Below are 12,065 nucleotides of genomic sequence, written 5' to 3'. Positions count from 1 at the left end.
TGACTCAGGGAAGTCACTTTTCTGGGTCATGTGTTGTATGAAAATGGTGTCACAGTTGACCTGAGTAAGGTGCAGGATGTGCTTAATTAGGTTCAACCTAAGAATGTCACTGATATCCGAAGTTTTCTTGGACTTGCGGGCTATTACCGCTAGTTCATCAAAAATTTCTCCAAGATTACCAAGCTAATGACTGAGCTGTTGAAACAAGGAAATGTGTTTGAGTGGTTGAGTGAATGTGAGTCAGCTTTCTAAACCTTGAAGAAACAGCTCACAACTGCTCCTATTCTCGCTCAGCCTGAAGTGGACCAAGGTTTCGACATCTATTGCGATGCCTCCCGCATAAGCCTTAGATATGTCCTTATGCAAAGTTGTGGCTTATGCCTCACGTCAGTTGAAGCACCATGAAGAGAACTACTCAACCCACGACTTAGAGCTTGCGGCAGTGGTGCACGCTCTGAAGATTTGGTGCCATTATCTGTTGAGCAATTTGTGCCATATTTATATGGATCATAAGAGTCTGAAATACATTTTCACTCAAGCCGATCTGAATATGAGATAGAGAAGATGGCTCGAGCTGATCAAAGACTATGAGCTGGAAGTGCATTATCACCGAGGCAAGGTGAATGTGGTCACCGATGCACTGAGTCGAAAGACTTGATGCAATTGCCTCTCGCTCCAGCCCAGGGTCACCTCACTTTGTGACGATTTCCGACGGTTGGACTCGAAATGGTTTCAGAGGGATTTCTTGCAAATTTGGAGATAAAATCCACCCTCTTGGATGAAATCAAAGAAACTCATAAGGTTGACAAGGGCATGGCCTGAATCTAGGATAAAATGAAGGAAGGCAAAACAACATGCTTTTCTGAAGATGGTCAAGGTCTTCTGTGGGTTGGGGACCGGCTAGTGGTCCCGAAGGTTGGGGTCTTGAGGAAGAAGATTCTGGATGAAACTCACGACTCGTTGATATACATCCATCTCGAGAGCACAAAGATGTACCAAGACCTCAAACCCAGATTTTGGTGGACTCGCATGAAGCGGGAGATCACTCGATTTGTTGCTGAGTGTGATGTCTACTGAAGGACGAAGGCCGAACATCTCAAGTCAGTCGGTACACTCTAGTCTTTGCCTATTCCCTCCTGGAAGTGGGAGGAGATTGAAATAGATTTTATTACTGGATTGCCAAAGATCTCAAATGGATATGACTTGATTTGGGTCATTGTGGACCGATTGACAAAGTCCGCTTATTTTCTTCCTGTCAAGACCACATATTCGGTCAAACAATATGCGGAACTGTACCTCACTCGAATTGTTTGCCTGCATGGCATTCCGAAGAAGATCATTTTTTTCCAAGGCACTCTTCTCATTTCTAGAGAAGTCTTCATGAGGCCATGGGAACCGAGCTGTTTCATAGCACCGCTTACCAACCCTAGACTGATGGTCAAACTGAATGGGTGAACCAAATTCTAGAAGATATGCCCTGAGCTTGTGTGCTCATGTATGGAAAGAAGTGGGAGATTTGCTTACCATTCACTGAGTTCTCATACAATAGTAGCTATGAATCAAGTATTGAGATGTCCCCGTTTGAAGCTCTCTATGGCCGTAGATGCCAAACACCATTGAATTGGTTCGAATTCAGTGAGAGAGCTTTTCTAGGCTCGAACTTGGTCAAGGAGGCAGAAGGGCATGTTCTGATTATTCAAAAGTGTCTCCTCACGACTCAGTCAGGACAGAAGAGCTATGTGGATCGCCGCTGATGAGAACTTATGTGCGAGATTGGAGATTTTATGTATCTCAAGGTTTCTCCACTCAAAGGAGTTTGACGCTTTCAAGTCAGAGGAAAGCTAGCACCTCGATATATGGGACCATTCCAGATTGTTGCCTAGCGTGGAGATGTGGCCTATCAATTAGACTTGCCTCCGTCCCTCTCCGCTATCCACGACGTGTTCCACGTGTCGCAACTGTAGAAATGCCTTCGAGTTTCAACCGAAGTGATTGAAGTTGCAAATCAAGAGTTGCAGCCGGATCTTTCGTATTGTGAGCCACCAATCTGAATCTTAGATGAAGTGGAACACAAAACTCGACGATAATCCATAAAGTTCATCAAAGTCCAATGGAGCAACCGCATCGAGGACGAAGCGACTTAGGAGCGCGAGGATAAAATCTGCTCCGAATATCACAAACTTTTTGAGAACTTGTCAATACCGTTGTAATTTTTGCACATTGAAACATCTCACATATCTAAATTCATCGCTATGTAGAATGGAAGTTTTGTTCCAAAGGTTTGTGTTGCTGTTGGTCTGCCAGTCTGACCACCCAACCGGGAGAGTCATGCTCCTAGCGGTCTAATCGTTGTTGGTTTGCCAGTCTGACCGCCAGTGTTGTTCAGAACTCAAAACTCTCTGCTCCCTGGCGGTCTGACCACCCAAGGCCTGCGGTCTGACTGTTGGTTGGCAGTCTAACCGTCACCACACTATCAGTCTAACTGTAGGAGCTCAAAACTCTATGTATATATTTCGGTCTATCCACCATTTCTGCGGTCTAACCGCCAATTCACAGAGAGGCCCGATGGCTTTCTTTTCGTTCCGTCAATGAAAATTAACGTGATTCTTTCCCAATTGTGGAGAATTCTTTTCCATTTCATCGCTAGCACATTCTCCCTAAGTCTACCAAATCTTGGGATGAGATTCTTCTTAAGGAGGGGCGAAGGTTTGTCACGTCCCAAAAGTGCTAATTACGAAATTAATCATGCATAATCATCATCGCATGTGTTTATACGTATTTTTCTTTTAAATTTAGTTAAAAGTGTTCCAAAAGTGCTTAGGGATGGTCTATATCTCTTTAGAAAAGCCCAAATACCTTGGAGAGAATGAGGAAAGGAAAGAGGGGAGACTTAGAAAATTTTCGACAAAAAAAACCCCCTCATGATCTAACCAGGGTCACCCGCAGTCTGACTGCCAGGTGCGCTACCACGTGGGTTGTCATGTGGATTTATCGCGGTATGACCGCCCCAGCTTGCAGTCTGATCGCCAGCACACAGAGGCTCGGGTTAAGTAGATCGATCACTTTCTTTTGCTCTCTCTCTCTCTCTCTCACTTCTCTCTCATTCTCCCTCGCTCCACCTAACCCTAGAGAGAGAAAGAGAGCTCTACTCGGCATGTTGAAGGCCGGAGATCAAAGGTGGGAATCTCCCCAAGCTTCTGGAGGACTTCCCCAAGTCTTTCCCCTCTTTTTCTCACTGGTGTTACTCAGGCGTTTCTTCCTCCGTGAGCTTCATCACCACTCTGGGAGCCGATCCGCGAATTAGAGCCTTCCCGAAGCATTCCAATCCAATAGAAAGCTTCCATAAGCTAAGGTGAGCTTTACCCTACCATTGCCCCCTCATTTCTGAGCTCCAATCGATCCTTATGTCATTAGGCCAAAATCTTACCCTAGCCTAGATCCCCACTGTGGAGATTTCCAAGTTTTGCTCGGTGAATGTTGTCCAAATCACTTTAGTAGCACTCCACTAGTCCCATAGAGAATTTTGGTACCCTTTGTCATTGAAGGTTTTGCTAGAGTCCTCGCTGGCGACCTCGCAAAGGCGCTGCTGGCAAGGTCTGGCGGTCTGACCACTGCTAGGGCCGGTTTGGCCGCACGTTGGGATCGGAGAATCTGAGTTGAAAACTTATACATGAGTCTGACTGTCACTAGGGCCGGTCTAACTATTGGTGGGAGGTTTGATCGTCACCATGCCTGCGGTCAGACCGCTAGAGGCCAAAACTCTTTGCTAGCCGATGGTTAGACTAGCACCTCTACATCGGTCTGACTGCCAGCCTGTTAAAGCTAGGTATACTTAGGTTACCTTGTCTAGGATTTCAAACTTCAAAACCCTAATCACTTAGTGGTCTTTTGAAAATATTTTTGAAACATGACGTTCTATTATTTCAAGCATGCATCATTTGTACATTTTCTTTTATCGTTCATTTGTTTATGCAATTCATTTTGATTCGTTTAGAGGGCATTGCGCCAATGGTCCAAGCGAGTAAAGGTGACAACAACCTTTCAGAGTTTTGAGAGTGTTGTGTGGGAAGTATTAGGCAAACCCCAGAGCAGCAAGACAAGTATCTAATCATATTGCACCCTTGATTTGAATTGTGGAGTCTAAAATTGATAAATTATGCTTTATGTAAGTTTGCATATTCAATGAGGCAATGTTGAGCTTATATGAGTAGAACCTATGTGATGCATTATCCTACCTTGGTTATTTGATGATCCATGTCCTTATAGCTTAAGTATGATCATGACAATGTCTAACTTAAAATGTGATACAAGCTGTTTAGCATTGCATTGGTCTACAGTAGAAGTCGAGCGGTGAAATATTTCATTATTCGTTAGCATAGGCTTAATTACTTGCACAATGATTACGAAGATGATGCTGATGGTTGGATGAGTGGTGAGGATGAGACGAGATGTGAGTGGTGTTAGGGGTACCTTCTACCCTAGAGGATGTTCCTAGGGTAGGTCAGGAGAGGAGCTCGGGTGCCGTAGACCGCTTGCATCGCTTAAACACTGTATGTTAGTGTAGTTGGCTTTAACACTTTTCGTACTTACTGCATGTTGTATTATAGGAACGATAAGACTAATACCTTTGTAGCTGTGGCCTTTTGGCGTGCGAGTTGATGGTGTCATGAGTATAATAGACTTGTAGGGGTATCCAGTTTGCTCCAGGAGTAGTTCTGGATGATCCTCACACCTATCGGCGCATGATCAAACGGTTGGGGCTTATTGGGAAAGGTTAACATGAGTACTCCTTGCGTAGGCCTGTGTGGACACGCGAGCTGTATGATCCTCGAGTCATGTAGGTAAAGGAGTACCCCCTGCAGGATGTAAAAATAATTTGAATTGCTGCGCTCTCGATCATGAGCATTCTTCTATCCATTTGCATCGGTCGTAGGGTTAGGAATACGGAATGGTGGTATGGATGGTATGTTGGGAAATATTGATGACTGGCTATTGATGTATTACTATGGTTCCATTTACATTTATGTGTAGGTTGGTAGTTACAGGTTTAGGGTTTGTTGGTTAAGTTTAGATGCTCACACATAGGTGTCTAGGTTGCGGGCTCATATGTTTTAATCAATCTTGTAGCATTTTCCCTTGATAATTGCTTAATGTATAATTCTTAGAGTCGAGTTATTTATATATACCCTATATGGATTAAGTCTTGCGAGTACCTTCGTACTCAGCTGCTCTACATATTTTGCAGGTGAGGAAGAGGCAGTGTTTGGCTACTTCACGCCCGCCGATGCTAGCGGTGGGAATGAGTAGGCAACTGCTCGGAGATTGCGCTTTTGGGGTGGAGGCTAAGGGCATATGACTTCACCCATCTTTTGTTGTCTTTAGCTTTTGTTCCCGCTGCGTAGTTTATCTTTTGGCAAGGAGTTGATTAATTTTAGTATTCTCTTAGATCTCTTTTGCTGTAAATTATTAAATTTGTAAATGCTTAAAAATTTGTAATATAATTTAATTAGTCACACTATTAAGTTTGGTTGTGATTGCTTATGTTGGAAATGTATGTGTTCCGATCTTGGGTACAAAATAAGTGCCGGAACTACCTGGATGCTATTCATGTTAATCGTCGAAGTCGTGATTATGCAAATGGTTGATTTGGTGATTAACTAGAATATCATTTGGACGGTTCCCCTACAGTTTCTAGCTGCTATTGACCGTGAGCATAGCTGATTAATCAATTATACACTCCATAGTGGTTATACACTTTAGCCATAAGTCATGATTTTTTGTTTTGTTCGTGTTGATCAAACATTTACATACTTCCGAGGTATGCGGCTAGAAATCACTACAAAACCTTTACAAATTCCATCTCAATACATGTCTACCCGCTAAGGTTTCGCCAACGTGGGAGTACACCCTTCACCCAAGAATCCCCCTCTTGAGCCAGATAGTTCTAGGAAAGTACACCCTTCCAACCCTACACTATCTGGCCTACATTATGTTGGGAAGAATGCTAATTAATTAGTCAGGCCATGCCCGTAACTTGGCTTGTGGTTGTAATATAAATCTCAAATTGGTCGCTGCATAAATCGGTCCTTAAATTGATTCGAGCAAGTCTACCACCAACCCAATCCGTGCAACCCGCACCAGTCACAACCATCTCTTGCTCAAATCCTAAGCTTCCTGTTGCTAATAAAATTATTCCACATATTTTATCACAGTTGCATAATACCATTATCAATTTCAGTTGAATGATTATAATCACCAATATCCCAAAGCAGGCCAAGCATAATCTACCCTTCCCATAATTTCCACTAAATTGGGGTGACAAGTAAAATATGGAATTCTAAGGTATAGCCTAATGGAAAAAGTCCAAATTACTCACCTAAACAATTCCCAGTGTACGGATAACCCCTCGAACTTTAAAACCATCTATTTAACCCCCGAACTTGAAATACCGATTCACATAACCTCCTGGAGTGATTTTTCTCGATGGTTTGGATGATGTGGCAGCGGTTTCACTGACGTGGCAGCCCATGATGTCATTTTCACTGACATGGTAGTGCACACGTGGCAAGCATGCCCACATGTCATATTTTTCTCGCTCACCCCTCTCCTGCCATCCTCTCTCTCCCTCCGGTTAGCCTCTCTCTGCCTCTCCTCCCTCCGGTCAGCTTCTCTCTCTCTCTCTCTCTCTCTCTCTCTCTCTCTCTCTCTCTCTCTCTCTCTCTCTCTCTCAGGCTGGACGACTTAGGCCATATGTTACGAGCTCCGCCAGTGCCCAAGCTAACTCGGTTCCAAAACACGCACACGAGAGAGATCACGTGATAGCCATGTGGCAACAATAGGTGATGTGGCAGCCACATCATCAAAACCGCTGTTGCAAACTACTCCATAGGGTTATGTGATCTGATATTTAAAGTTCAAGGGGTTAAATGAACAATTTTAAAGTGGGGGGGGGGGGGTATTCGAACGCCTAGCCTAATTTTGGGTTTTTCCCGATAGATTATCAGCACACAATTTTGTAAACAAAACATTTACAATAATAGATACAAAATGCTTCAAGGACATTTTGCCTTCCTAGATTTTAGCTGGGTCTTTGAATTCCTGGTCTTGAAATCCTCCTAGCTCCTCCTTCGAGATGTCGTCTTCTAATCAAAAAAATAAAACAAGGCAAATAAACATAAAGAGCCAAAAGAACAAAATAAACTCAATTTAGCTTAACTAGTTGAATTACATTTTTTGTTGAATTTTTTATGAAGGAATCGATCGAACAGAGTTACAATGGATGAAAATGGGCTCTCGAAATATTAATTCAAGAGAAAAGGAAAAAGATAGGATGATATAAGGGAATACGAATTCCATAGGATTTTCCAGAGCCTTTTGGGATTTTTCAAGAGTTATTAGGGCTATTAGGAATTATTAGGGATTTAACATAGTTTATTAGGATTTATTACGAGTCATTAGGAATTAATTTCGAATTATTGGGAGTTATACATGAATTAAAAAAATAAGATGAATTAACATAAATTGTTTTACTAGGGAAAACTCTATTTATGGCATTAGCAATTTATTTAACTATTTTCGTATTTTAGCCAAGTTTTTTAATTACAAAAACCTACTTATTGTGTCAGCATGACCTAATGGTGACATCGGATTAACAAATAAAGGTTTTGCTGACTCGGCGGTTGGCTGTATTGTCACGTGTGTAGAAGTGACAGTGTGGCGTTGAGGTGGAGGCTTATGTGGCGGTGAGGTGGCGATGACTAGGCAGGCTAACTGGGATTATACATATTTAAATCTAAAACGCTAATTTTGAAATGGCTGACTAAAAATCAACCCACACTGAAGAGGTACACCACATCTAATCTTAAATGTGGAATCGGATCGTGGATATTTACCTGGCTCAGCTTTGACGGTCTTTGAAGGCGGCGATGGTTGGGTTACGGTGGAATTTTATCAGTGTGTTGTTGAAATCATGCTAGAGGGCTTGACATTCTCCAATGAACGACGGAGTAGCACTAGGGGGTGAAGGCGAACTCGGATGACACAGTTGTGGGCATCGGGTGGCTTCACAAAGCACGGGTGATGGCGTGGTGAGGTGGAGTGCTCCGGTGAGCATGGAACTCGTTGCATGGGCTCTCAGGCAGGGCTTGAGAAGTGATGAGGCACATAAGCAAATGCGTGGGGTTTTAGGGTGCTCTAGAGGGTCTTGAGGTGTCCATTTATAGCGTGAGGAGGAAAGCTGCTATTGTCTAGGGTTTAAGGCGCGAGCGATGTTGCTGGCATCGGTTTCCAAGTTTCTCTTCTGAATTCGTTGAGCATTTGGTTGAGATTTGATGGCACGATGTTGCGGTTTCCATTTCCATCATCAATTGATGATTTAATTCATTAACCCTATCAGGAAGAAGAAAGGAATGGGGGCAACGGGAAAAGGGGGAGGGCAACAGGCAGAGGGAGGCAGACATCGATTTGGAGGGTGTGGCATCGCACGCGTGGCCCAGGTGTAGAAGGGAGTCAGCCCACAAGAGGAGGAGAGAGGAAAGGAAACGGACGATGGGTAGTATAAAACTACCATATCTGAATACCATAGGTTTCCTTACATTCTTGGGGTATATCTCGATCTCAGGGAAAGTAATCCCTGGACGTATGAAAACTACCTGTATATACCCGAGATATCTCATAAATAGGGAAGTTTATCTCCAAGAATAATAAGAAAAGACTCCAGAAGTCGTACAACGACCCCTCTATATATACGGGGCCAAGGGACCTTGCGGAGGACAAGCCATTAGAACTCCATTGACGCCATTCAAGCCTACGGAAGCTTTGCACCCTTGAGCCTCTGCAACTTAGATCTATATTAACTTATCTCCCCGACTACATACAAAAGAGCCATCCGATTAAATTTAGATCTATCTAGACTAGCAAAACATCCAATTATAAACAGTTCTGGAGATTAATACAAAGATCAACAGAAAGTGGGGCTATTATCTAAAAAATGCCTAAACCTGCATAAGATCATGTATGCACTATGTGATTCATCTATTCGAAGTATCTACTACTATTTCTATAAGTTCGTATTGCACTAATCATTGATAGTGACAGTGACATAAATGTAGGCAGGCCGAGGGAGTAAAATGGGCCAAGAGAAGAAAGAAAAGTGGTGGGAGAAGAAAGGATTTTGCGCTAGGGAGGTTTGATGGGTTTTCTATTTTTGTTTTTCTTTTATTCCTTTCCTTTTCTTTATAATTTCAATTACCTTTTCATCAATTATCTTCTGCATATTATTTTAATTAATTGGTTTAGGGAAAAACCGAAAACACCCATAGAAGGACAGGAACCTAACTAAAAGAAACAAAAAGCACTAACACAAGAATTAAATCTAGGCCAATTTTTATTCAATTTATTTATTCATTTTCTTCCGTGATATTGTATTCTCCAATTTCTGAAAAGTGGGTGTTACAGTTGACCACTTGACCTGCACTAGTGTAAGTACTTGTATTTCTCTCAACTTTTCAGCATTTGAAGACTATGCCCGAGCTCGTTAGGCGATGACCGATGACTGCTGACTTCACCGGGGCGCGAGAAAGGTCCAAGCTTGTCGGCAAGGCCAAGGCGACTCTGGTACCGAGTCGGTCCACGTCGCAGCCGCGGCTGCGGCTTCTCCGAAGCGCACACTTCCGCAAGTGGCCCACTAGAACTAGAACTGGCTCGGCTCGGGTCTCGTCTCCTCAAGTCATTTTCTATGTCTAAAAGAGTAATCGGTACGAACCTGCAGACCAGCTCGTGAGAACGCGTTAGTCCGTCAGCTAGTGGCACTTGTTTGATTGGGAGGGAGCTTACCTGCTACGAATGCTCTTGAGCAACTTTTTCGCTTCTTCTTTGTTTGGTCTTCACCGGCTAGTCGCACTCTGCTCCATTGCGGCTTACTATATAAGAGCCCGCGAGCATGGCTATCTCCTTCACAAGGCAGCGCTTTGTTGCACCAGCGAAACATCGATCAGAGTAGCTTCCACCGACCGCAGTTCTTTCCCCAGTTTCTCCATAAACCAGCAGCAAGCACCCGATGAAGGTAACTAACTAAGCAACCGCCTCGATTTCTGCTCCTCTTGTTGGGCTTCTTTCGTCCCCTCTGTTTCGCGATGCCCGATGCTGGTCGCTTTGCCTCTGGTTGTTGCAGCAAAAGATTGTGATCCAGGTGACCATGCCGTGCGAGAAGAGCCGGTCCAAGGCCATGGCGCTGGTCGCCAGAGCAGATGGTACGCATCCATCTCAGATCACGCTCGAACGTGGGGTCCACGTGGATTGGTTCTACATTTCTACCGTGCTGTGCGTTGGTCGGTACTAATGCCGGCGTGTGTCGTCGTGTAGGGGTGAGCTCGATGGGGGTCACCGGTGACAGCAAGGACCGGCTGGAGGTGGTCGGCGACGGCATCGACACCATCTGCTTGGTCAGATGCCTGCGCAAGAAGCTCGGCCACGCCAATATCGTGCTGGTGGAGGAAGTGAAGGAGAAGAAACCAGAGGAAAAGAAGCCGGAAGAGCCCAAGGTCGTGCCCCCGCCGCCGTATTGCTACCCCGGTTACTACTACCATTATCACCATAACCTGTCACAGCCGTGGTGGTGACAAGTGCTGTGAAATCATGCCAATCTTTTACATTTTATTCATATTTGTTCCGTATTTGTAATCAATATTATTGTGTAATGAAAAAAAATTACAGAACAAACAGTTTTGCTATTGCCCAGTTGTTTGGAGATTTTATTTATTTCACTCCACGTTACGTGACATGTGCTGGGCTATGAGATTCGTGGGCTTAGCATCTCAGAGTGTGCGTATAAATCAGGGAAAAGATTATTGGTGAAACGATTATGATATTATCGATGAAACAAATATGATATTTCCATTTTACCGGTTAGGTTCGGTAAATTTCTTTACTGTCCAATTTTTTTTAATTTCCGTCTAATGGCACACTAGTACACCACTATCATTATATCTTTGAATCAGTGATACTAATATTATTATATGTACTTTTTTATGTTAAATGATTTAGAGACAAACATGGTTATTTTCAAGAGAAATTGAGCCATTTTTCTCGTCAATCGCCGATAGAATTCTGATAAATCACAAAATCCCGTTTATCAGTGACCATCGATAAATTTCTGCTATCGGTAAATAAAACTCTGGTACAAATTGAGTGGATATACTGCATCCAGTGTAAATTTGTTTGATTTTAGTCGATTGTTCAATATTCGGACCTTGGGGGAAAATGTATAAAGCTATTATTTTTTTCGTGACGGCTATGGCCTAATGAGGTTTATTTTTGTTCTTATTTTATTTTCACTTGGATCCCAAGATTGCAGCAGGTGGCCAGGTTAGTAAATCCTGGAGATCCGATGAAGGAGAGGCAAAATTTCAAAATTCTCAAGAAAAATATACAAAACGAAATTTAGAAAATATGAGAAAATCCATAAACGTGATATATGTCATGGTCAAGGCGCAATGGCGCCAAGCTCGCGACCAGGTTCGATCTCCGGTGTGAGCAAGGGTTCAATTTCTCCTGGTCTCATTTCTGATTAGAGTTCCGGTCGGGATGGCCGACGCAAGCAGCAGCGGGCGGTCCACGGTAGGGTCGTTAAACGCTCGTGCAGCAGTGGAAGTGACCTGCACGATACCCCCTACCCGCCCTCAACTTGAAGATGCAGGATCAGCTGTTCGCACACGAGTTCACCGACTTCAACAAGTTGGTGAGCACATCTCTCATGGTGGAGTTCAAACTCAAGAACCACCAAGAGGAAAAGAAGCGCAAGAGGGGTCTGTCGCCTTCCATGAGTGGGAGCTCTCAACATGCCCTTACGAAGAGACAATCTCCACCATCTCACATGTCGGCCTCGACAGCCTCACGGCTGATGTGGATGGTGCGGCGCCTGTCTTTCTTCGCTCCAAAAGGGCAACTTGCAAAACCCGTTGGCTCTCAAGTGAGCATGACCGGTGGCCTCGGCAACCCGTGTTACAATTGCGGTCGTGTCGGCCACTATGCTCGGGATTGCGCATATCTAAAGCCAGTAGTCGTGG

At 43.8% G+C, this 12,065-nt stretch overlaps 1 protein-coding gene across 1 annotated transcript; it reads left to right on the top strand.

Annotated features, from left to right (window-relative positions):
• The first annotated feature begins 9,894 nt into the window (after positions 1-9,894).
• Positions 9,895-10,732, top strand: LOC133924393 (heavy metal-associated isoprenylated plant protein 16-like). The gene is made up of 3 exons (XM_062369899.1): positions 9,895-10,063; positions 10,172-10,250; positions 10,363-10,732. Exons 1-3 carry the CDS (start codon positions 10,058-10,060, stop codon positions 10,617-10,619), a joined length of 342 nt encoding a protein of 113 aa, XP_062225883.1. The 5' UTR covers positions 9,895-10,057; the 3' UTR covers positions 10,620-10,732.
• Positions 10,733-12,065: the final 1,333 nt, after the last annotated feature.

This window comes from Phragmites australis, chromosome 7 (assembly GCF_958298935.1).
Source record: "Phragmites australis chromosome 7, lpPhrAust1.1, whole genome shotgun sequence".
NCBI classification, from domain to species: domain Eukaryota; kingdom Viridiplantae; phylum Streptophyta; class Magnoliopsida; order Poales; family Poaceae; genus Phragmites; species Phragmites australis.
The sequence above is the reverse complement of the archived record's forward strand: the minus strand, read 5'-3'. Positions and strand labels throughout refer to the sequence as shown.